The following is a 27098-nucleotide window of genomic DNA, read 5'->3' on the forward strand; positions in this document are numbered from 1 at the left end:
AAATAATACTTCAGTCATATAATCTATATAGTCTCAGTATAGTTTGCTTATGATTCTAAATCTCAGTTTATTTTTTTCTTTTTTTTGAGACAGAGTTTCAGTCTGTCACCTTTGGTAGATTGCTGTGGTGTCACAGCTCACAACAACCTCAAACTCCTGGGCTTAAGTGATTCTCTTGCCTCAGCCTCCAGAGTAGCTGGGACTACACGATGTCTGGCTATTTTTTGTTGTAGTTGCCACTGCTGTTTTAGCTGGCCAGGGCCAGGTTCGAACCCGCCACCCTCGGTATATGGGGCTGGCGCCCTACCAACTGAGCCACAGGCATCACCCTAAGTCTTAGTTTCTTGATCTGAAAAACGGGTACAAGATTACTAAATTGCAGGATTTTCCTATAGGTTATATGAGATAAAGGCCACAAAGCTGTTATTCACTGCTATGACCAGGGTTTCAGCGGATAATGGTTCACACTCCTTTGGGTCTCCAGCATAATCTTCGTAATGGCATTCAGAAAGTTACTTAAAATATATGCCATAATTCCTGGACTTTTAAAATAAAAACACAGATTAGAATTGCCAATGCCCTGCATTAATGTTCACAGCTATGATTTAATTAAAAAAAAACTGAAACAAAAATAAACATACCTATTACTATAAAACAAAATAAATTGTCAATGCCAGTATAAACAGATAATCAGTTATCGCCCATGTAAAAATATTTCCATCAAAAGGCTTATTTATCCTTATAAAGGAAAAAAATGCCTTTATTCTCCCATTCCGTAAAAACATTATTAAATGCTGTATATTATGATGAAAACAATCAATGTCCTTAATAGAAGTATCCAAAAGAAAGTATCCTTAAAAAATATGTAAATAAATTATAGCATAACCATATTATACAGGCATTAGGAAGTGCTTTTGTGGAATGAAATATAATATTGTATAACATGAATAGATACATTTTATGAAATGGTATTAAGTGAATGTAATTTTTTTTTTGATATACAGTCTGATTATGTCACCCTCGGTAGAGTACCGTGACATCACAGCTCACAGCAACCTCAAACTCTTGGGCCTAAGCAATTCTCTTGTCCCAAGTAGCTGGGACTACAGGAACCAGACACAACGCCTGGCTATTTTTTCATGGTAGTTGGCCCGGGCTGAATTCGAACCCACCAGCTCAGGTGTATGTGGCTGGCGCCCTAGTCACTGAGATACAAGCTTGAGCCAAGTGAATATAATATTTACATATGAAAAACAAGACCACAAAACTGCCCACAGAATGATATCAATTCTATAAAAAACTGTATTAAATGTCTAGAATAAAGGGACTTTCTAAGTTGTTATAATTATAAAAATATACAATCTTATGAATTGGGGAAAACTTTACCTTAAGAATAGATTTACAACGGATTTACTGACTCTCTCAATAAGTCCTTTTAAACAAATTTTGCTAACAAAGTGTAAATGTATTTTGCTATAGAAAAACATTTGGGCCATTTGTGAAAGTGCTGCTGCCAGGACTTACTGATAGAACCCAGCAGATGAGAAAAGCCACTGACTGCACTGATTCTTTTGCCAATCACCACAATGACTTTGTTGCTTGGGGTTATGTTCCACTGATGTGTTTTGGCTGCTACAGCACCGTTCTCTGCTATGAAGAGCACAATAGCATCTGCTATGTTTTAGGTACTTGAGCAAAATCTCAGTCCTGGAATACATTATATATGGTTTCAAACATCCTGAAAGAAATGGGGCTACATGGGGCGAGAAGAGGTGGGAGGGAGAGGAGTAGGTGGGGTAGGGAGACAGGTGTGCAAATGTGAGGACAGGAATGAGTTACTGAAAAAGGCAAAGACAATTCAAGCTCGGGAACTTTATTATTCCTGTACAGAATATAGGCAAATGATTTTTCAGGAACTTTTTGGAATTGCTAACTTTTAACAGATTATAAAGGTGTATTTAAAAATACAAAAGAGAAAAAAGTTATAGGACTTCTAGGTATTATTTTACAGGAAAGTGGTAACATTGAAGAAAATTAAAGTCTGAATTACAGTTCCCATGAAATGCTAATGTAATTAGTGAATAACAGAATTCTAAAGTTTTAGGTCTAAAGCACTTTAGAAATGAAATAGATGAACATAGGTTTTCTTTTTCTTTTTTTTTTTTTTTGAGACAGAGTCTCAAGCTGTCTGGGTAGAGTGCTGTGGCATCACAGCTCACAGCAACCTCAAACTCTTGGGCTTAAGCGATTCTCTCCTCAGCCTCCCAAATAGCTAGGACTACAGGCACCCACCACAACATCAAGCTGATGCATTATCTTCAATAACACAGATGTCAAAAACGTTCCAAAAGGATATGGTCTAATTGACTCAGCATACACTTACAGAAAAGATACACTCCAAAGGACACACCTTTAAAATGCTATTACATAAAAATGCTCTGATAATTAGAGTGCCTCCAGGGAGGTGGGTTTCATCGGGGAAACTTTGGCATTACCAGTGTTGCATAAGTTTCTTAAAGAATATTAGCTCATATTTCACATATATATATTCTTACAATACACCTGATGAAAACAAGGAATATTGGAATGCTGATTTACTCATGCTCACTTCTGCTTTTAACCAGTATTCTAGCTATACTAAGGAGTCGTTAGGGTGATGAAGTAGAAAAAGTGCAACTTTGGAACTGAACAGATAGGACATATAACCTGTTATCTATTGCTTAGCAGACTTGTGATCATGGGCCATGAGTTACTGACTATTAGCTTCAGTAAAAATGAGGCTAGCACCATCTATCATAAAGAATTGTAAGTATTGGGCAGCTCCTGTGGCTCAGTGAGTAGGGTGTTGGCCCCATATACCAAGTGTGGATGGTTCAAACCTGGCCCCAGCCAAACTGCAACAAAAAAATAGCTGGGTGTTGTGGCGGGTGCCTGTAGTCCCAGCTACTGGGGAGGCTGAGGCAGGAGAATTGCCTAAGCCCAAAAGCTGGAGGTTGCTGTGCGCTGTGACACCATGGCACTCCACCAAGGGCAATAAAGTGAGACTCTGTCTCTAAAAAAAAAAAAAAAAAAAGGAATTATAGGTAAGGATTAGTAATAGTGTATACAAGTAGGATGAAACCAGCACAGTAAATTCTCAGCATAGTGGGGATGTAGAAAAGAAAAATCCTAGAAGAAAGCTGGCATATCTTTAAGAAACTTGCTGAAATCATATCATACCAAAGATAGGTGAAAAAGGCAAAAGATATATATGATCTGAAGAGAAAGTGGGGTATTAAATATTTCAAAATTGCTAACAGTAAAATTCAAATGTGTTCACCACAAAAACATGCTAACTGGTTGAGGTGACAGATATGCTAATTACGTGCTTTAATTACTACCCCACAGTATAGTCAAAGATTATAACATCACTTTATACTCCATAAATTTATACATTATAAATTGCCACTTACAATAAAAAACCCAAAGATGGATGAAAGAATGAGCATATAAAAATCAAAGTATGCTAGAAAATATGACACATTCTGTAAAGAAAAAATTAAAACAGTCCTTTCCCTTCAAGGAATTCAAAACTTCCCATCACAGAAAGCACCAAATGGCAAAACAAGATCTCCAAGCAAAACACTGCCAGCATGTTGCAATCTACCTGCAAAAAAAAGCTCCCTTTGCTAGAAGGTCAGCTCTAGTCATCTCTGAAAATAACAGCAGGATCTTTTGACATTTTGACTTCACAACTAATAAGGGCATCACCTTGCAGATCACACAAAACAGTTGCTAAGGAGAGAACTTCCAACAGGGTAGCCACGATGCCAACTGCTAAGGAAGCAATGGCATGGACTATTCAAGAGAACATACAGAAATAAGAAAATGACAGGGCTGCAGGTGTTCATTCTCTTGTTCCATACTGAAATTCATGACATGGTCCAATCAGCTCTATTTCATGCCAGAGTCGCTTCTCCTGGTCTTTATACTCACTGTCGTCTCCCAAGAAGATCACTGCCTAACTCACTTGAAGCCATTGTATTTCCTCAAGAAAGACCTTGATAGCAACTACAAAAATATTTATATTATGCTCAAACATGTTCACATACTATAGCCAAATTTTTCTACTTAAGATTCTATTTTGGGGGGCACAACAAAAAATACCTGCATTTTTTGAACTTTTTTTTTGTCGCCCTCAGTAGAGTGCCACGCATCTCAACTCAAAACAACCTCAAACTCTTAGGCTTAAGTGATTCTGTTGCCTCAGCCTCCCAAGTACCTGGGACTACAGCTGCACACCACAATGCCCAGATATTTTTTGGTTGTAGTTGTCATTGTTGTTTGGTAGGCCCGGGCTGGGTTCGAACCTGCCAGCTCCAGTGTATGTGGTTGATGCCCTAGCCGCTGAACTACAGGTGATGAGCCTGAACTTTTTGATCTTGAAAATGTTTCAAAATTTTTTTCAAGAAGACAAAGAACATAACCAATAAAACGATGGAAAATCAGTGCATTTGACAGGGATAAAAATATTATCCCCTTACCTTCCCCTTAAAAACGTAGAAACCTAAGAACTCAAAGGAGAAAAAGAGTAAAATAATTCTACATAGAATGAAAATGGGGACCAAGTGAGCACATTCTAACCATTCACAAACTGGAAGCTCTGGACATGTTACTTAACCTCCCAATATCCATGAACAAGGTGCCCAAATGTCAGCCTGCAAAACACTGCCAGCCCAGAACTAATTTTTCACTGGTTAAGTGGCAAAAAGGGAAGAAAAAGTGAAGATCATAAAGTAAGTATAAAATTAAATTTTAAAATAGACATAAATTTCTATCCTTATTCTCCATCTTCAGAGGTAGTTTTACAAAAAAGAAAAGGTGGAAACAACAATACAGAATATGTGTTCTAAAATATAAGACACATGGTCTTATAAATACGTCAATGGTCTCTCTGGTTAAGACATCTCTGTGTCAGGGGAAAAGGAATTGTGTACAAGTTTAAGGAAATATAAAATAATACATTTAAGACTTCAGTTTTCATAGGGTTAAAAAAAATCATCAAATATTGGCAATTTCATACATATTAACTTAATAGAAACATTAATTTTTCTAAAGAAGAGAATGAACTAGGCAATTGTATCAAAACCTGTTCCTAATACGTTATCTACAAGATTTTAAGAGCTGGGTGGCTCCTGTAACTCAGTGAGTAGGGCACTGGCCCCATATACCAAGGGTGGAGGGTTCAAAACCAGCCCCGGCCAAACTGCAACAACAGCAACAACAACAAAACAAAAAAAATAGCCGGGCATTGTGGCAGGTACCTGTGGTCCTCAGGAGGCTGAGGCAACAGAATCGCCTAAGACCAAGAGCTGGAGGTTGCTGTGAGTTGTAACCCCACAGCACTCTATCAAGGGTGACAAAGTGAGACTCTGTCTCTTAAAAAAAAAAAAAAAGACTTTAAGAGCAGCAAGGAATGTGTGAAGTTAAAAGAAATCAGTCTTGAAACATATTTTACAATCCCCACATTTTCAGCACATGCAGACTTGGTTACAACAGTTCATGTCAATTATTGTTTGAAAAGTTTCAAGACTGAATATAAGAACAGAAAGCAGTGGCCTAAGTAACAAAGCAAGGATTTCTGGCTGTAATTCAATAAAAACCTAATCAAGCCAGTAGCATAGTAAGAACATGTTTTTGGTATTTATTACCCACATTACAGTAAAAATCAATGGCATGGGGACATCCTGTAAGATTTACTGATAGAGAAATCAAGTAAAGCTGAGAGTAACTGATTATTATAACAAACCTGAGTATTAGATATGATATCCATTCAATCTGAGTGCCAAAAATATCTAATGTTGTATGTCTACATAATGCATGAAAACACTGGCTGGGAGCTATCAACAAACATTCCAATTCAATCTACTTAGTAATCTCTGAATTTGCTGTTTTATTGCTTAAATGGTTAGAATTATAACTGTGCTTGTTATGAAAGTATAATATGACCTCAAGCTAATAAGAACTGATGGAACAAAAAAGAAGACATCATTACGAAAAAATTAATAACATCTGGAACATGACATGTAGCAGTCACAAAACAGCATTTATTTTTCAAAGCTGCCAGCAAAATGGACTTTTCACAGAGAAAAAACACTGTCAAAAAGGGATGTATCCATACTTCACAATTTTCCTTCTGTGACAAGCTGTAAGGGGTCAAGGAATACCTTCTCCTATTAAAGTACTCCCGTAATCAGAATTTCAGAGTTTGCATGAAACTTTGGATAACTAATTTCATCATAAAGATGAGTAAACATCTGAGATGAGCTTAGAGAGATTACATGACTTAGTTCTATGAGGCCATACACGGGCAAACAAAGGTACCATAAAACAGCCCTGTGCCCAGGACCAACTAAGAAAACAAAGGAATACTTCTTTTTTTTTTTTTTTGAGACAAAGTCTCACTTTGTCGCACTCAGTAGAGTGCTGTAGCATCACAGCTCACAGCAAACTCCAACTCTTGGGCTTAAGCAATTCTCTTACCTCAGCCTCCCAAGCAGCTGGGACCATAGGCACCCGCCACAACGCCCGGCTTTCTTTTGTTGCAGTTCTCATTGCTGTTTTAGCTGCCCAGGGCCGGGTTTGAACCCATCACACTCGGTATATGGGCCCAGCACCCTACTCACTGAGCCACAGGTGCCACCAACAACAGAATACTTTTTTAATATTTAAAGCAATATTTGTATTTAACATTTAAAATAATGGTTATAATGTTTGAGTTACAAAGATATCATTTGGTCAATATATTCACATAATAGAAGGTTACTTAAAATAAAAGAACCAAGTTAAAATTGGCAAATGTGCATTAATACAGGCAGAAGAGAGGATTACAACCTGCAGGAGCAGGAGGATGTAATTCTCCCCAAAACACGTGCCTGCCAAAAGTAAAGTGAAATAGCCAATTTACTATTCTAAGTCCTTGAACCCTAATTCTATATCCAAATTCCAACTCTAAATAACATCTTTTTACTCAAGGCATAATTGCAAAGTTCCCAAGACCCACCTTGGGGACTCATAGAACGAACAGTAAGATGACTGGATGGCACAGGGTAAAGTATTCAGTAAATACAACATGAAATCTCAGGCAGTATCAGAAAAAAAAAAAAATCAGACAACTCTAATAGTGTAAAATCAGTGGGCAGTTCTAGTCTTGACAAAATATGCTTAGTACCAGTCAGAGTATTCAACTGCATAACAGAGAAAACCATTTGTGGAAGTAATCAATTTTTCCAAACTTGATATGAGATTTCACTTACTTAAATGTATCTATTTTATTCTTCAAAAGCAACTGAAAACCTAGGTTAAGTGGGTTAAATAATGGTCAAACACCAGGAATGCTCTCTAATTGAAGCAGCAATTTCCAACTCTTCTATATCTATATTTAAAAATATAAGTCATTACTAAATGAATTATTATATTAATACATACAGACTCCCCAGAAAATAAATTACCGTAACACTGTCTGAAATGCAACCTTACCCTCACCCTCAAGGCATACAGACAGTACAGAGAAAGGGATCAGTGGTCTAAGCTGTCTTTAATTTCAAAGAGATGCTTAATGGCTCATTACAAAACTACACTTCCTGAAGTAATGATTGATAAATACTTATTCAGACAATTCAGATTAGAGAACATCAGAGTCATAACTAAGACTTTAATATGAATCTTGCCAACATTCCAAATTGGAGTTGGGTCACCTCTATACTTGGGTAAATATAATAGAGACGGATATCTGCATCTTTCACTCTTTCTGTCATAATCATTCTTGAAATCATAAAATTAAACTTGAAGAGTTACAAATAAAAATTTAGTCCAATGGCAATCAGCTCTTTTGAAAAGTAGCCCTCAATAGACCACCACGAGCTGTTTCAAAGAATATAATCAAGTGCCCAAAACCCACGCATGAACTTACAGGACAGGAACCCTGTTCATTCATCATCAAACCTGAGCCCAGAGAGAAGAGCTACCCAAATTCAAAACACTTGTAAGGCATAGAGCCAGGACTACAGACTGTACAGAGCTTGAGTCAACCAGAAGATGTGTTCAAAACACTTGCAATTGCTTCTTTCAAATGCCCTTGAGCCATTAACAACCAGTATGTACTTTCTTTTAAATAAATAACTTGGAATAAGAGATCTAAATTTGACCAGTTTTAGGAATTCACAGGACAAATTTCTGTTCTATTCAACTAGCCTTCCCCACTCAAGCCTAAGGTCCAAGCAAAGAAGCTGTATTGTACAAGTATTCCCTATGCCTACGGGTGGTTTGGCTTTCTGATTTTGTGTTTCCCCAATGTGCCCTTAACTAATGGCATAAGCTTTTATTTTCTTTAAGACAGTGTCTCACTATATTGCCCAGGTTTACCTCAAACTCCTACTCCTAGGCTCAAGGGATCCTCTCACCTCAGGCCTCCTCAGTAGCTGAGACTAGGTGTGTGCCACTGTGCCCAGCTTTTGAGGGAGGCATTTATGAGTCCATCTCTGTGTGTTTGTGGAACTCTATAGGGTCCTACTTCCAACTGGCCTGCCTCCCCTCTGATGCTGGCAAATATCCCCTACACAGCCAAAGCTGCCTTTTCCGCTTACCAATCATTCCTCTCTCAATTTCCTCTGAACAGTCCTCATTTCTTGAGAGCTCAGCTACCATCCTCCTCATAAATGCGTTACAATAGCCACAAGCATTTAATCCATGCAAAACACTGTGCTTCCGACCCTCAAAACCGTCCTGTGTGGCAGACACTGCTACTGTTCCTACTGTGTAAACAGAGGCACCAAAGCATGCAGGTGTCACAGTTATAGAGTGGCTGAACCAACTGACCACAATTGTAAACATGACAACATATGCTGTTTTGCTTCTCCAGGAATGTAAAAGGATGTCTATTGTATTTTATCTATTATTCCTAATATTTTGTAACTAGAAGATTACCAGGTAACCTAGGTTCGTGAGGTTGCCATTCAATGACACGGATGTCAGGTAACCTAGTTTCATGATGTTAACATTCAAAATCTCTGGAAAATACTTTTTTGACTGAATATAAAAGGAAATTATTTTATCTATTATTCCTAATATTTTGGAGGATTATGTCAGGTAACCTACATTCATGACGTTGACATTCAATGACAGGATTATCAGGTAACCAAGGTTCACGACGTTGACATTCAAAATCCCTGGAAAATACTTTTTTTGACTGAATATAAAAGGAAATTATTTTATCTATTATTCCTAATATTTTGTAACTGGAGGATTATGTTAGGTAACCTAGGTTCATGACATTGACATTCAAAATCTCTGGAAAATACTTTTTTGTCTGAATTTAAAGGAAATTATGGAAACTTTTGAAATTATTAGCATACGAAAAAATTTATAATAATAAATTTGTATATTTCCTTATAAATTTCAGTAACAATCTTGTATATTTCTTACATTAGGAACCGCTGAGCAAAGTATCACCATGTCAGCAAATACCATGCTCATGACATCTCTTGTATGTTCAAAGGGCTTGTCCTTAGTTTACAGTTGCACTAGAAACATCATTAATCTCTTCACTTAACCAAGGTGGCTGGGTGAACAATAAGCGCAAAAGCAGTGAGTATGAGAAGTACTAGCAGGAAAAGTTAGATCATTTATACTGGAAACAGATAGGGTAAAATTTTCAAAAATAAAAAAATGCTAAGAAACAACATGCAGGATAAAAGTTTCAAAGAACAGTTCACCATGAAGGCAACAGAATGGGAATAGGATTGACGAAAGACACGCTGAGCTGACATTGTTACATTTAGAATGTGTTACATTTAGAATGTCTATTCACCTAAAGTCAGATTGGGAGAAGTTCTGAATTTACATTAGCACGATTCAAGTAATGCAGAACAAAACACTAGTCGGAAGCTACGTGCTGGGGCTTAAAAAAACTTGTGAATATGGACAAGGTATGGTGGCTCATGCCTGTAATCCTAGCATCATTAGGAGCCAAGGTGGGAAAATTGCTTGAGCTCAGGAGTTCAAGACCAGCCTAAGCAAGAGTAAAACCACATTTCTACTTTAAAAAAAAAAAAAAAAAGAAAGAAAGAAGAAGAAAAGAAAAAATTTGCCAGGCATCCTGGTGCATGCCTATAGTCCCAACTACTTGGGAGGCAGAAATAGGAGGACTGATTGAACCTAGGAGTTTGAAGTACAGTGAGGTAGGTTGGCTCCATGGCACTGCAGCCTAAGGGTACATGTGAATCTTTCTAAATGTAGAATATAAAAGTCGTAATACAATAACTAAGGAAATGACATGGAGGCTATGTTAACCAGTTTGATGAAAATATTTCAAATTGTATATAAAAACAGCACACTGTACCCCATGACAGTATTAATGTACACAGCTATGATGTAATTAAAAATAAAAAAGTTTGTAAATTTGAATGACAACAAAATAGGTAGGAAGACAGTAAATACTGATACGAAAGCTACAGAGCAACATTTTAAATATTTTCCAAAATCATCAAGAGAAATTCTTGTCTCCATATAATGTGAATGTAAATAAATCTGGATGAACTTTATTTTATATGACCTTGCACTGGAAGCATTATCTTCTGAATGTTAAATGTGGCACTTTGAAAGCATTCTTGATAACTGCATCGTGTTTCACTGAACTGCTGCACCGCGCTTCATTTAAACAATTCCATTTTATTAAACATATTCAACTTAGTCTTTCAACTCTATATCAACTATTCTCTTTATTTTAGAAGGCATCAATTCCAGACCGGACATAACGTCATAACCCTAGGTGCCCTGAAAACTCCAAGGCACTAGCCATGTCTGCAACATATCCACCGCATTTTAACTGTGAGAGAGTTCCAGACTTGGCACAGTAGAAAAGAAACCCAACTCCATCAGGATAAAACACAGAAATAGGTGATATATTATATTCCATTTTAACAACTAATTAAAATAGCATATTTTTCTATGCAAAAACTATTTCCGGGACAAGGATTTACATTTTTCTTTTACTTTAACACTATGGAATAATACACTGAGGAACGTGACTATCCTTTTAGTGGCTGACTTCAAAGGTTATCGATCACGTTACCCGGATGTTCCGGGGGTGATGTAAGACACAGGGATTGCAATGAAAAGTTCACTGCTAAGGTCTTGAAGAGGAAGCAAAGGAATGGAATGAGGGTGGAGAGACAGACATAGAGACAAAAAGTGAAGCACAATGTAAGGTGCCCAGAGAGAAGAAACCAGATCTGTACGCAATACATGGGTAGGACAGCCGGAAAAAGGAGAGGTGGGTGGTGACAAGTGGTTGAGAATGGTTCCAAAAAGGGAAGGGGGATCACAGGTAAAGGAATAGCAGGGAAATGTGTCCAAGCAAAAAGCAGGAGACTATATCCAGAAAGGGAATAAAAAATGCTATCGGGATGGAAAGGAAGTCAGTCTCACACACTCATGCAGGGAAGTGGAGGGAAATGAAGCTACGGAAAGGAACTGGGACTGGATTACAACCAGGGTCAAAGGCACAGTAAGGAACTGAGCCTGTAATCTGTATGAAAGCAGACATAGTAAGGGGAAATGTGACAGGCATCTTTACCAAAGGACAAAGGAAACAGTGCCACATCCCCTCACTTCCAGTGCCTTCCAAGGCCGCTTTATTCTCAGAGCCTGTCTGGTTCACCTGTGCCACATACACACCCTCCATCCCCATGGACACTGAACTCAGACACGAGCAGCAATATGCAAGTAATATAGATAGCTTGCCGTAAGTACATATCCTGGATACTTCAAGAATAAAATGACTCACGCAACTTTGCCTTACGTCTAGGTTCAATATAACATTCGTATATTGTTTAATAAATAGGAAAATAAACAGAATATTAATCCATGTTTCAAAATCACCTGGTCTAGCTCCCTAGCCTTAGGAAAAATCCAACTGAGAAATAATTCAGTTAAAAGAGAAAACTAGAGATAGTTTACTATTTTCTGTTAAATTATAAGTGATAAACATACAGTATGTATCTAAGAGTATTTTTAACAAAAAAATTAGATCTAATTTGTATGGAAAGAAACTATATTCTAATCATCATTATTTTATTTTATATGACCCTCTACCACCAGCCCTCATATCTTGCTGCTAAACATGGAAAATCTTCTCCTAGGAATAAGAAGCTAGACTCAAGAAATCCTTGCTGATCCTGCCACCGATCAGAATGATGTCTATAGTTTCAAGTTATTTTAGCATCAAAGAGTGATTGCACTGCCCCCAAAAGAACTTAGAGGTGACTTGTCTCCTAGCTGCAGGGAAGCCAAGAGAAGTCCTGCATCAAGTCTCTGTCCTCTCCTCAGTCCTTCTGATGGGAAGTCACATTCTACCTTCCCTCACCAGTGAGTGAATAAAGAAATGCTCGCTCACCAGTAGGGACACTAAATGTCATTTTAATACACAATTTCTCAGATGCTCTAAGATAGTTAAGCCTAGGTAATGAGGAATGCAAATGGAGCCCAGTAAGTAGCATAGAAAATCCCCCAAAGACTGGCTCGGGCACCTGTGGCTCAAGCAGCTAAGGCGCCAGCCACATACACCTAAGGTGGCGGGTTCAAATCCCCAGCCCGGGCCCGCCAAACAACAATGATGGCTGCAACCAAAAAATGGCCGGGCATTGTGGCGGGCGCCTGTAGTCCCAGCTACTTGGGAGGCTGAGACAGGAGACTCGCTTGAGCCCAGGAGTTGGAGGTTGCTGTGAGCATGATGCCATGGCACTCTACCCAGGGGGATAGCTTGAGGCTCTGTCTCAAAAAAAAAAAAAAAAAAAAAAAAAAAGAAAATCCCCCAAAGAAGGAATAGAATTGTCTATTCCTGACCAGCATTGAAGTTCTCATCACATTCCAGCAATAATAACCCTCCTTCACTTCCAGCTGCACATGCAACATTGACACAGAAGCAATGGCTGAGCTAACATTCAAGGGCCCAGTGATGAAGACGATTCTAGGCCATGGAATATTTGCCACTGTCAGTTTAGAAGTTTGTAAAAATCTTTAGCAATCACAAAACTTTTCAGATTTGTCTACTCAATTCTCAAAAATCCCCAGAGGACGTCAAGAGTCCTTAACATATTAGAATGGAAAATGACACTGTTGCAAAAGCCACAATCATCGAGGCTTCAGAAAGATATTTAATGCCAAACCCTCGAGACTACTTCGTTAAACCAATCCATTTATAAATTCTGCAAGCTATACAGATTGAAATCAGAACTGTTCTCCAAGGAGAAACAGTGGGCCAAATTATGATGGTCCACATCAAAATAAACTTCCTGCGAAAATAAGGACACATGAGAAAGCAGCATTCCTTATGAGTTAGTAATGCCACTGCCAAGTTCCTTCAGAAAAGTTATGTTGGAAACAAGATTCCATGAGGAGGGGTAATTAAAACTCAAGAGCAATGTGCAGTAGTATTAATTATACAGAATAGCCTTTTAATTATCTGGAAAGCAAGGGGAAAATGGTTTGTACTGGGTATAATAAAGAAAAAAAAGAATTCAACATGATAATATATGAAAATAAACACAAGTGTGTTTGTTTCCTGACTTCTACTATTCGAGTCAGAATTCTGACCCAGGTTGGGTTTATAGAAACTACTACCATCCTTACAAGAATCCCTACACTTATGGATCTTTTTTTTTTTTTTTAATGAGACATGGGAAATAGGTAGGAGAGTGAACAAAAAGGGGGAAAAAAAAAAGAATCTGGGAAAGATATCTACCTACCCTGATTACTTTGTTTAAAGGAAACAAGAAACTGAAACCCTACCATTATTCTTACTTGACAGCATCCCTGCAGATGCATGGCTTTAGTTAAAAATTTCTACCCACAAAACTGGAGAATATTGCAAAAGAAGACTCTTTACAGAAAACCTACTTGATTTGATCCTTTAAAGATAGGGGGAAAAGGCCGTTGTGATGCTAAGAGACACAAGACACCCACTGATCAGTGGTTTGATTCTGAATTTGAGGCAACAAAAATTTGTTTTTTAAAAAAAGGTAATTTGGGCTCAGCGCCTGTGGCTCAAGCAGCTAAGGCACCAGCCACATACACCTAAGGTGGCAGGTTTGAATCCCCAGCCCGGGCCCGCCAAACAACAATGATGGCTGCAACAAAAAAATGGCCAGGCGTTGTGGCGGGCGCCTGTAGTCCCAGCTACTTGGGAGGCTGAGGCTGGAGACTTGCTTGAGCCCAGGAGTTGGAGGTTGCTGTGAGCGTGATGCCATGGCACTCTACCCAGGGGGATAGCTTGAGGCTCCGTCTCAAAAAAAAAAAGGTAATTTGTTTTTAAAAAACGTGGCCTTGTGGCTCAAAGGAGTAAGGTGCCAGCCCCATATGCTGGAGGTGGTGGGTTCAAACCTGGCCCCGGCCAAAAACTGCAGAAAAAAAAAAAGGTAAAAAGGGCAACAAGGTTAAATGAAAAGATAAATGTTCCATCCAAGAAAAGTAAATAGTTTTAAGTTCCAACAGAGCAATCTAATTAAGGAGAAAGGATGTTTCACCAGGTATAATAGGATATACAAAAGAATAAACAGGGTTGTGCCTGTGGTTCAAAGGACTAGGGCATCGACCCCATATACAGAAGGTGGTGGGTTCAAACCCAGCCCTGGCCAAAAAAACAAAAAAGAATAAAGCACATAGTTTCTTACTGAAAGTAGTTAAATTAAAGGATTCAAGTTCAAAGTAAAAACAATGCAAAAAATCCTACAGGATGCTAATTGTATGATCTAACATTTCTAGAGAAGTAAGACTGAGCTTCTCATGGAGAACCTTTAGATAAACGTCAGGAATGACCAAGTTATTCCATGATATGAAACAGAAAGACTTTTACCTATAATATGGCTAGATTATATGAAGCAAGTCATCACCTCTAAACCGCAAATTCCTTCTCCCTCTCAACTGTGTATTACTTACAATCTGATAATAGTATATATTCCTACTGAGGGAATTTTTTTTCTAATGAACAATTCTTTCCAAAAATGTGGTATAACACCATCTATACAATGTTTAGATTAAAACATCACCAGCTCACCTTCATCGCTTGCTGCCTGCTGCTTCACCAGAGTCATTGGGGATCGTGCTGGAGGCTTACTAAGTGGATGGCGCCAACTCTTAGAGGTCTTGGTCTCTCCTTCTGTTATCTGGTTACAGAACAAAATGGAAGAGAAACATCCATAATTAAAAACAAACAAAAAACAGGCAGCGCCTGTGGCTCAAAGGAGTGGGGCACTGGCCCCATACACCGGAGGTCGCGGGTTCAAACCCAGCCTTAAACCAAAGCCAGCCTTTAAGCCAAAAACAGCTTAAAAAAAAAAAAAAGACTACAGTTCACAATGATTTATGCTAATTTAATTATGAAGAAATCTTGTGTTAATATACCTCTTAGGGATTTAGCCCTTTAAAAAATTTAAAATTTCTTTTGAAAGAAGAATCCATTCTATCAGCAAGTTTACCAAGAGGTCAATCAACTCTCCTTCCACTTCATGTTGCTTATCAACCTGCAGTAGCTCAGCAGTTAGCGAGTTTTCACAAGTTCTTAAAACTAATCTGAATCTAAAATTACATACTCAGAAAAATATAGTACTGTGGCATGTGGTCATTTCTATGCAGTTCCCCTGTGAACATTTGGCAGGTAATTTTACTTTCTATCCTCACAGAGAAGGCAATCCTGCCAAGTTAAGGCTGTGTACTTCTTTCCATTCAGAAGTGAATCACCACTTGCATGTAATATATACAAACGATCAAACGAGAAACCAAAGTATTGTTTTTTTAATGACACATGGATGCCATCTGGAAACCATATAAATTTTATATAAAATGATCTGTTCTGAGCTCTCCAGGCTACTATTTCCTGTCAAAGGGAGAAAGCTACCCTCCAGCTAGGATCCACCTACATGATTTCTTGACATCTCAATTCTAAAAAAGGGGGAAGACAGAGGGCAGAGTGGATCAGAGAAAGGTGGAAACAAGTGGATTTATACCAATTGTGAAGAAAGCAGTCTAGTCTTCTTCACCCCATAAGGTAAAGAAGCAGGGATCAGATATGGAGAAATTACTCTGGGCTCTGACTGTGAAACAGGATTCTGACAAAATGTGTAAGAGCATTCTTTTTTTTTTTTTTTTTTTTTTTGAGTCAGAGTGTCACTCTTTTGCCCCAGGTTAGAGTGCTATGGTGTCAGCCTAGCTCACAGCAATCTCAAACTCCTGGATTCAAGTGATGCTTCTGCCTCACCCTTCTAAGTAGTGGGGACTACAGCCACCAGCACCACATCTTGTTAATTTTTTCTGTTTTTAGTACAGGCATGGTCTCACTCTTGCTCAATCTGGCCTTGAACTCCTGAGCTGAAGTGAGCCTCCTCCCTTGGCCTTTCAGAGTGCTAGATTACAGGCCTGAGTATTGTGTTCGGCCATTTAAAAGCCTAAACAAACATCCTGAGGATAGGGAATTTAGGACAAAGTAATAAAGAAAGTAGTTATCTATGTTTATGACAGCTAAAAATTAATGAAGGTAATCATACCTTAATCAAAAACAAGAAATATCTGAGATCTTACTGTATTATATAATGTGCTCTAATACTTAGCCCTATAACTGGATAAATTGCTTCAGATTCCTGCTCTCAATAAGCATGCACTATAGACAGATAAGGAAACAAACAATAAACAACTAAAAACTTTATCAGGTACTATTCAGTGAAGAAAAATAAAGCAGGACAGAGGAACAGAAACTGACGGGGAGGAGACAATTTTATAATGGGCAACCAAAGGAAGCTTTGCAGACACAGTGACATTTGAGTGGAACACTCAGTGTACACATATAGCTGTCTAGAGAAGTGTTGGGGTGGCAGGAATAGGATGTAAATCAGAACATACTTTCTGTGTTCCAGGCAAAGCACGGGGCCAAAGATGGATGGATAAATACATGGATGAATAAGACAGAGCTTAATACATAATGCAATCTTTCTTTAGTAGACCGGCTAAGGCTGGCTGTTAACAGCATATACATAGTTTATCTGGTATGAGAGAAGAACACCATGTAGCTATTTATTTATTTATTTATTTTGAGACAGAGTCTCACCTTGTTGCCCTCAGTAGAGTGCCATGGTGTCACAGTTCATAGCAACCTCCAACTCTTAGGCTTAAGCAATTCTCTTGCCTCAGCCTCCCAAGTAGCTGGGACTACTAGCACCTGCCACAACACCAGGCCATTTTTTGTTGCAGTTGTCATTGTTATTTTAGCAGGCTGGGGCCAGGTTAGAACCCGCCAGCCTCGGTATATGTAGCTGGTGTGGTAACCACTGTGTTGCGGGCGCTGACCCACCATGTAGCTCTTTTGAGAAGGGGTAAGTCAAGCCCTCAATAGCGGTGTTTTCTCTCTTTGCTGTAAGTCCTTAATTGGGGAAATGATAAAGAAGAAGTTCAACAGCACTAGCTCACTAGCTTTTGACCTCCTCTGAAAGCAAGGCAACTAAAAAGCTGTTTTCAGAATATTCTAACTTAAAGAATGTGATTAGGGCGGCACTTGTGACTCAAAGAAATAGGGCACTGGCCCCATATACTGGAGGTAGTGGGGTCAAACCTGGCCCTGGTCAAAAACTGCAAAAAAAAAAAAAAGAATGTGATTAAATATAATTAAAGGAAGGATTTGACTCATATTCTATAATTAATCCCAGTATTTTCTCAGTGAAATTTAACCCCTACGAGAAATCAAGTTGTAAATTTGGTTTATTATTATGGTATGTGAATGCTAGTCTCAAATTTCCCTTAGCCACCTTTTTATTCATTTTTTAGTATTTTTGATAAATATTAATTTTACAGTATAATAGAATATGTAATCCTGCAAAAAATAAAAAACATCATTGGGCCACATTAAAAAACTGTATTTCATTTGACATTCTAAGACTACTTAGAAACAGAGTATTCAAGAGTTGCTGACCTTTCATGATCACCCTTGCTACCACTCAAGGATACAAATAGGACTTTGGTAAACTTGAATGAGCAGGAGCTATATGCCTGTTCCACAGCCAGCTCAATTTATTAGCTCACACAATTACTCCTTACTCATCCATTTGAATTCCCTAAACAGGTTGTCTAGGTCAAAAAGGTACTGATTAGACAATTATTTCACACAATCATAGCCTACCTGACCTACTCCCAATCTTATGGTTACAGGGAAAGTTTATGCTGAAAGTATATAACATTAACATTGTACAAGGAAATCAGAGAAACTTAAACAGGTCCCAAAAAGTCAAAATGGGGAGCTTGAACATCTACAGAAGTCTTGACTTTTCAGAGAGGCAAAAGGCCTGTTTTTAGGAGTAGGCAGGACCAGGGAAGATCATGGTAGTTTAGGATTTAGGATTCAGGATCCATAAGGAAAGAGAGGAAAGCATGACCCGGGGGGGTCCTCCCCTAATTTTCAAATAGAAGTTATGGGAAGGGGCAGTGCCTATGGCTCAATGGATAGGGCGCCGGCCCCATATAGTGAGGGTGGTAGGTTCAAACCTGGCCCTGGTCAAACTGCAACAAAAATATAGTCAGGCATTGTGGTGGGCACCTGCAGTCCCAGCTACTTGTAAGGCTGAGGCAACAGAATCACCTAAGCCCAGGAGTTGGAGGTTGCTAAAGCTGTGTTGCCACGGCACTCTACCAAGGGCAATAAATAAGATGCTGTCTCTTAAAAAAAAAGAAGCTATGGGAAGCCCAGAACACAGAGTATTAATTATTGACAAGGGATCAGAAGGCAGCAGATAAATTGTTCCCAGACCAGTCAACACTACAGTCATCACTACAGGTGATAGCACCACTCTATATCTTGACTGTCCAGGGTCAATATCGTTGTGATTTTATACTATACTATTCCAAAATGACAGTGCTGGGGAAACTGGATAAAGGGTACACAAGATTTCTCTGTAGTATTTCCTACCATTGCGTATAAATCTATAATTATCTCAACATAAAGAGCTTCATTTTTTTTAATTAAAAAAACGAAAATTAAGTTTCAACATGTAGCCAAAAGCTGCATGTTCTAAAATATCACTGTGTGAGTCACAGATCACAGAAGGTGGACCTCCCAGACATTGAAGGAATATGATCAAGACCCATAAATGTTAAATGGTATTTATCTGAGCCTTAAAACAAGATTTAACAATGCACAGCATGTTGTGTTCAAAAAGTGACCTTACCATACAGTAAATAGAATAAAAGCAAATACTGCCACATACACTGGGGACTTTGAAGATATTTCTCTCTCCACTGGAGATCCCTGGGATTTCCCCACGTTCAAGGCCACTCCCCTGGCTCTCCACATCACTCTCTTCTTCCTCTGTTAACACGCCATTATTCTCTGTCACTGAGGAAGATGACTCAGGTGACTTTGGCCATGAAAGCCTGGGTGGGTCTGATTCTTCGCACTTCACATGGCCACTAGATAATGGCATGGCATCACTGGCTTTAGAAGATGCACTTGTGGCATAGGCTTTGTCATTCTCAGTTTTTATTTCTTCTTTTATTGATGTAGTTAAGTAGCTGTTTTCTGGGGAATAGAACAAAAGATTGTTAATAAACCTTGAATTGTATTATTACTGTTAGAATTATTCAACTGCTCTCAACTGACTTTGTGTCTTCCAATTTCACCTCTAAATTTCCACAAACATGACTATGAAAAGTCACTAAATCTATAGTCTTCCTTCATATTTGTTAAAGTCAGATCATGAACTTAGGCAAAGGAAAATACTTAATGACAAAACAAGGGATAAGGCCAAGCATTATACTTTGCATCTATAAACTTAGCACTCTGTTGTGTGAGGATGAGGAGGTATGATCACTTGATCTCAGGAGTTCAAGACCAGCATGAACAAGAGCAAAACCTGTCTCTGCTATCAATAAAAACAGAAAAATTAATCAGGCATTGTGAAGGGAACCTGGAGTTTGAGTTCCACCTATTCCAGAGGCTGAGGAAGAAGGATTGCTTGAACCCAGGAGTTTCAGGTTACTGAGAGCTAGGTTGCTGCCAGAGCATTCTAGCCTGGGCAACAGAGTAAGACTCTGTCTCAAAAAAGGAATGCTCTTTTTACACATTTTCTGAGAATCCTGTTTCACAGTCAGAGGCCAGAGGAGTTTCTCCACATCTGGCCACTGCTTCTTCACCTTACAAGGAAGAAGATCAAATAAAGGATTTGAATAAGGTTCCACTACAGACCAGCAGGAAAAGGTTACGCCAATTATAGTAATTATCCAAAGCAACTGTAATTTGAAATCTATAAAAAATAAGAATTATAATCCAACATAAACTTCCAAGAGATGCTATAATTAGCTGAGAGCTCTGATGCTTAACCCAGCCAAGTTTTCATTTTGGGGTTTTTTTTGTTGTTTTTTTTTTTTTTTTTCTGAGACAAAGCCTCAAGCTGTTGCCCTGGGTAGAGGGCTGGCATCACAACTCACAGCAACCTCCAACTCCTGGGCTCAAGCGATTCTCCTGCCTCTGCCTCCCAAGTAGCTGGGACTAAAGGCACCCACAACAATGCCCGGCTATTTTTTGTTTGCAGCCATCATTGTTGTTTGGTGGGCCCAGGCTAGATTTGAACCTGCCAGCTCAGGTGTATGTGGCTGGCACCTAAGGCGCTTGAGCCATAGGCACAGAGCCCCAGACAAGTTTTGTAGTGCAGTGTTCTGTCAAACCTAAATCCTGAAGATCAAAATGCAAAGAAACGTGTAGTGATAGAACTAGTACAACTGGGTGCCCTTAGCCAAAACCATCCAGCAATTCATAAAGTGGTTAATTAGACCTAGTTATCATAGAAACCAGGATGACAGTCTATAATGAAATATTCAGATGTACTATATAACCTTCTTCTCTGTATTTGTTACTATTCCGTCTTCTATCTTCTCCACCTTTCTATCTTGTATACATTCACCAAAAATAAATTTAAATACTATGCTACCTATCCCAAGAAACCTTGCTTACCTAGCTTCTGTCTTTTGGGGATCATTTCCTGGTAGACCAAGAACACTATATGACAGCTCTATCATGCTACATACTACTCTGGATTGTACTTACATGGTTAATTATCTAACTGTCCACTAAAGTACAAAGTCATTAAAAACAAAGGTCTCTATTAAACTCTATTCACACAACTATTTCAAGTTCAAAGGTAATCAGGCTTGAGAAGCAACCAGGTACCAGGTCACTTATGACTATATAAAGACTTTTTATGTGATTCTTGGTGGAATAATGCTAAGAAGAAGGTTTGGACAAAACCTAAGCTTTTTTACAAGGATCCTTATGATAGCCATATAGAGAACTGAATAGCAGAGGTGACTGAAATGATACTGGCAAAGCCCAGGAGGATGCCATTTCTGCAACAGTCCAGCCAAGAGATGGGGTCACATAAGAAAGAAGGAAGTGGGGTAGGGAGTCAGACGCAGGTATTTAGAGGAGTCCTAATTGAAGAGTTTGCAGTAGAAGGGGGTGAGAAAGACAGGAATTAGCTTGATATTAAAGAATTAAAAAAAACAAACTCCACCAAATATTAAAGAGGCAATGTATTAACATAGATTTCCAGAACTGTGATATAAAGGGGGAAAGGACAGGCCAGGCATGGTGGCTCATGCCTGTAATCCTCTGGGAGGCCAAGGCAGGTGGATTGCCTGAGCTCAGGAGTTCAAGAGCAGCCTGAGCAAGAGTAAGACCCCCACCTCTACTAAAAATAGAAAAAACTAGTCTGGCATTATGGCAGGCGCCTGTAGTCCCAGCTACTCAGGAGGCTGAGGCAAAAGGATCACTTGAATTCAAGAGTTCAAGGTTGCTATGAACTATGCTGCATGGGACTCAACCCCAGGGGGACCAAGTGAGACTCTGTCCCAAAAGCGGGGGGGTGGAGGGGTGGGATAGAAACATTTAGATGATAGCTTTAATATAGAGGAACAGGAGACTATGTGCATTTCAATAGGCTGCATTTTTATTTTTATTGTTCTTGAAATGAAAATTTTAATCTTTCATTCCTATTTAAATTAAGTTGAAAACTAAGAAACTGCAAAGAATTATCCATAATTGGTTTTCTTGGCTCCCATGTGAATTCAAGAGAAGCTTTTAAAATATGTATTATATATTGTAAGTTGAGTTGCACTAAAAAAAATTTAAAATTTCATTTTAGAATCTTCTATTTTATTAAACCAAATAAGCAAAGCTAGCTGTTTGTCTCACAATTCTGTTAAACATAGCAGCAGTGCTCCTGACTTTTATAACATTCCCTTGGCCTCCTGCGTGAGTCGCCTACAACTTTAGGCAGCTAATTGGTTAAACCAAGTGAACCAGTAAGATATTTTTCCTAGAGAAGGAAGATTTAGGTCTTCTGATCATCAACCATGCACCACCACTCAGCCATTTTCTCACCTGAGAACTTGATAGTATCTGATAAATTCTGATGCAGCTGCATGCTGCCAGTGAGGGTCTCTTCTCTTGGGTCCCCCAGATTCATTGCTGCTTCAGGCTTTTCCCTGACCTTGAGGTCATCAATATCTGAATTGGGGTTAGGGACCTCCGCCCCATCGACTTCAGCTGACTCTTCCTCATCCTCCTCAGCCTTGGGCCTTTTAGAGTGAGACTTATTGCACTGGAAGCTATTAACAAGAGAAGCGATAATCAGAACAGAATATTTCCGCAGATTTGAAAAAACACACACGTTACTTTCACTTGCTTGAGAAACAAAAAAAACTGAGTGGCGCCTGAGGCTAAGTAGGTAGGGCACCAGCCCCATATACTGAGGGTGGTGGGTTCAAATCCAGCCCCAGCCAAACTGCAATAAAAAATAGCCAGACATTGTGGCAGGCACCTGTAGTCCCAGCTACTTAGGAGGCTGGGGCAAGAGAATCACCTAAGCCCAGGAGTTGGAGGTTGCTGTGAGCTGTGACTCCACAGCACTCTACCGTGGAGAGTGACAAAGTGAGACTCTGTCTCAAAAAAAGAAAAAAGAAAAAAAACTGTTAGTTTTCTAATCACTATGCCAAGGTAATCTTCCCAATTAATGGATCAAATTTTAAAGCCAAATCTCAATAATAATTGTAATAACAATTTACTACAAAGGAAATTTTTAAAAATTATAAATAATAGATTAAACATTATTGTGAAACAGAGAATGCTAGAATATTAAAGCAATACCATCAAAATTTTAAAAAATAAATAAAGTAACAAATGATAACATGGGAGAAAAACTAAACCAATAAATAAAATATTTAGATAATGAAGACAGGAAAAGAAAATCAAGAGCTCTCATAAAGCTGCTGTTCAAAAATGAGTAAATTATTTATGTTTCAAAGTGAACTGCCATACATAGCAGCCAAAGCTAATTTATATAGGTTATTTCTCGTTATCCCCTTTGTCTCAGGTGACTAGACTTCTTGAGTTTTGAATAATTCTCAGGTATACATAAAAATAGTTTAGATAAATGTCAAATCACCAATAGCTACAGGAATTTAGATAAGAGGAAGACTAATTGTATGCATTTAAAATCTTACATTAAGTTATTTTCAGAGAGGACACTATTTTCATGTTCTTCCTCTTGGTGTTTTTTAGCAAGTCACTTGATAGCTTTGTCATATGTGCTTCTTGTTATCAAACAACATTTCCAGCAATTAGGATCACTCACAAGTCAACTCAAAGCCAACAGTGTCTCAAACACAAACACACCACAAAACTAAGCACTGCAGGACGTCAGGGAGGGCAGGGCAGCTCTGGCTGCTGCATATGGCAGTAACAGTAGCAGTACTGTCATTACCATCATCACTGTTATTTCAAACCCATCAGTGACTGATATGAGACAATCCCAAGCTGACAAACAGCATAGTACGTGTGAAAAAAAATGGCTGACGTCCCTTTGAGATTTGCATGAATCATTCCCTTCGGTAGACTTCTGTGAATAGGGTATTGCTGAAGGAAAATCAGCAACCTCTTAAACCAAGCCACAAGGCTGAGGACCTTAACGTTGGACTTTCCAACTAGGTGAGCAGAGTTCATTGATTATTTCAACCTACTGACAGGAATGTGCAATCTGACCAGTGTCATAGGCGCAGGTTCCTTAACAACCACAAAGGCCAAAACTCGCTAATACCAGAAGACTCGTTCATATACTTCATACTAGGGTTGTGCTTTCTGTCCACTAGAGAACAAGTCTCAAGATGTCTTCTGAATTCTGCATTGAACACTGTCTCCTTCTAAAGCTGACTCTTCTTTATTTGGGGGGAAGGGAGGAAGGTGAACGAAGATTAACACATTTATCTAAGGTACAGACTCTCAAAGTTGATATTTTACAAACTTTTCTGGAATATAACCCATAGTGAGATAAACATTTCGGAAGCAAAACACACACTCACACGTCATGAGCTAATACTTACCCTTACCACTAGGGAAGTAGTAAAATACTTTTTATTCTATTTTATTTCCTAATTTTAAAATGGTGGTCCTGACCTACTAAATTAACTTGAAAAGTAGCACTTCTAAATATCTGCTGGCAACTGTAAGGTGAAATACTAGGTGCCTCTGCTCACTACCATTCTAAACTAACAGAAAATAAGTGCCGGGGGAAAAAAGAAAGTCAAAAAATAATGTCAGAAGAGTGGGCAAAGAGTTAAACTTTACAGTGTTATTTAGTTAATAGCAAAAAAGGAGAAATAAGCTACAGGTCCAAAAACAGGGAATTAGTTAAATACATGCAGAAATCAAAAACTGTAGCAAATCATTTAAGTACATAAAAACACACACATAATTAATTGGACATCAAATTGTTAGTGGGGAATAAAGTTCACAAGGACATGCATATTACAAATTGTTAACAGAGCATGGCCCAATTTTGGAAAGGCGTATAATATTACATAATATGTAATGAATAGATTTGTAAAGGATATATACAAAATGTTAGCACTGGTTATCTCTGGATTGTGAGGTTGTGGGTGATTTGGGATTCCTTCTTTACTCTCTTCCTTATTTTAAAAATTTTCTAAAAATTAAAATAAAATTAATACATTTTCTCCAATGCACAAATATCACATTTACAATCTGAAAGAAAACACTGAATAATACTGAAGAGGAAATTTTAATATAAATTGGAAAATGTAAGAGGCTTAAAGGAAGGCTAAAGACCTTAGCAAGGCAACACATACTTTATTCAATGGGTTTTAAAACATCAAGATGCCCACAGAAGACCTAAAAGCTTTTGAAATGGCTCTGGCCAAAAACATGGAATGGGGAATAAAGTTCAAAAGGACACACGTATGACAGGAACACCACATGCCCTGCTTTACATCTCACAGAATAACAGAACCAAGCTATAAAGTATTTTAAAAAATAAGCATCTAGGTGAGAAAAGTATTACTTTAAAGGTTTGAAAAATGATAAAGATAACCACTAAAGTCAGATATAAAACTGGTAGCAAACTGAATAAGTTAGCAATCAATTCAGTGAAGCTGATTAAACTACAGACATGAATGGAGAAGACCAATTCAACTCCAAACATCATACATTAGTGAAAGGGGTCAGAGAACTTCTGCATTGTTGTATTATTCATGTGTCGCAATTTCAGAAATATTCTCAAACAAAATAATACACATCTCACCCTATGCTGTATTTATTACACATGCAAGAATTAAAAATGTTCTCCCTCACATTTTCAGAAAGATATTAAGTAAACTCATGATGAAAAAAATAAGAAAAGCAAATAAGTAGCCTTTGAGAATAACATATTCCGTGGCCCACTTGACTTCAGTGAAGAATGGGGAAAGTTACCTTTTAGATACTTTTCTTACTTTCTTCCTTCTCTGCAGCCATGCTTTCACTTCAGGGGTGGATTCTGGAGTAGGCTTCGTGTGATCAATAGTGTATATATCCTTTCCTTGTTTCCAAAGCTGGTATCTGTCTGGCTGAAATTTCCTCACAAAGATATCCATGGAAATTTTCACCATGTCTTTTCTGCAAGTGCACTGAAACACAATGGCATCGGAGTTCATTAAACATTTTGCCAGCTGCATCAAGTTACATCGAGTTGATGCATGAACATACTATATGTGAATCTTTAGGCACTACATGGTTGAGGATGATCTTTTAAATTGAAAACAATCATTGAGTGAGAAAGCCATTTTCTTCTGAACAGAGGTTAAAATCTAGGTATTCACATCTATAAATGGGAAAATAAGATGTGGAAAGGCCAAGCACACCTCACAGGGAATGATGTACAAAGAAAAACTGAAAGAAAAGAGCATGTATTTTGCAGCATGTCTGCAAGAGGACTGCCCTCCCCTCACAAGCGTGTGGCAAGGAGCAAAGCTCTGAGAGGTCTGAACACCGGAGTTGTCAACAAATAATGCAAGCACTCAGTGAATGCCTGTTTTGAATAATACAACCAATGAGTTGAGATAAATGTACTCTGAGATACATTTTATTTAGGTTTATTAACAAATAAATTACCAAAAACAACCAAAAATTAGGAGCAAATGAATAGTTTTTGCTAAGCCATATCACATATACTATCTAACACACCATCAACAACATAACCATATCCACTGGAGAAAAGATATAGGGTTAAGGTGAGAAATTAAAGAAAACATTATTTTGAATCCACTGTGACCTTGATTCTCATGAATGTATAGTTATCAATAACACCTTATTTTAAAAAAAAAAAAAAAAAAGGTTCCTAGAAAGACTTAACCTCCATTAATTAATTCCAAAGTCTTAATAATCTCCAGTCTAAAACTCCCTCCACAGAGTTCAAACTGAATGCACCTTGCACTCAACATACCTAAGAGTAACTTCTTTGACTGCAAATATTCAGCCACTATTGACAATACCATAATTCCTCGTCCATGTTTTCTAGTCCCTCCTTACTCTTCCACCCTTAGAAATTCAGCATGTCACCATTTACAATTAATTCTTCCTCTAGGACGTCTCCTGCATTGATTACTTCCATCAGCATCCTTCAAGCTTCACTGTCAGACCCTAAATCTGGAATAACAACACAGCTAAGTAATTTTGCTGCCTGTAGTCTCTCCTAGTG

The 27098-nt window shown here is 38.3% G+C and overlaps 1 protein-coding gene across 4 annotated transcripts in view; it reads right to left on the reverse strand.

Moving 5' to 3' along the window:
* Positions 1 to 27098, reverse strand: part of KDM4C (lysine demethylase 4C) — a 424788-nt gene that overhangs the window by 175729 nt on the left and 221961 nt on the right. For all 4 annotated transcript variants that reach the window (XR_002771056.1, XM_003782886.2, XM_023507997.1 and 1 more), the window contains 4 exons: positions 25835 to 26028; positions 22451 to 22677; positions 19281 to 19591; positions 15092 to 15200 (listed from right to left, as the gene is read on the reverse strand). Coding sequence is in view for 3 of the 4 variants with exons in the window: in XM_003782886.2 (XP_003782934.1) it covers positions 15092 to 15200; positions 19281 to 19591; positions 22451 to 22677; positions 25835 to 26028 (841 nt within the window). In the remaining variant the exon portion in view is untranslated. The remainder of the gene's footprint in view (positions 1 to 15091; positions 15201 to 19280; positions 19592 to 22450; positions 22678 to 25834; positions 26029 to 27098) is intronic.

Source organism: Otolemur garnettii, unplaced genomic scaffold (genome assembly GCF_000181295.1).
Source record: "Otolemur garnettii isolate 467f Iridium unplaced genomic scaffold, OtoGar3 scaffold00006, whole genome shotgun sequence".
Lineage (NCBI taxonomy): Eukaryota > Metazoa > Chordata > Mammalia > Primates > Galagidae > Otolemur > Otolemur garnettii.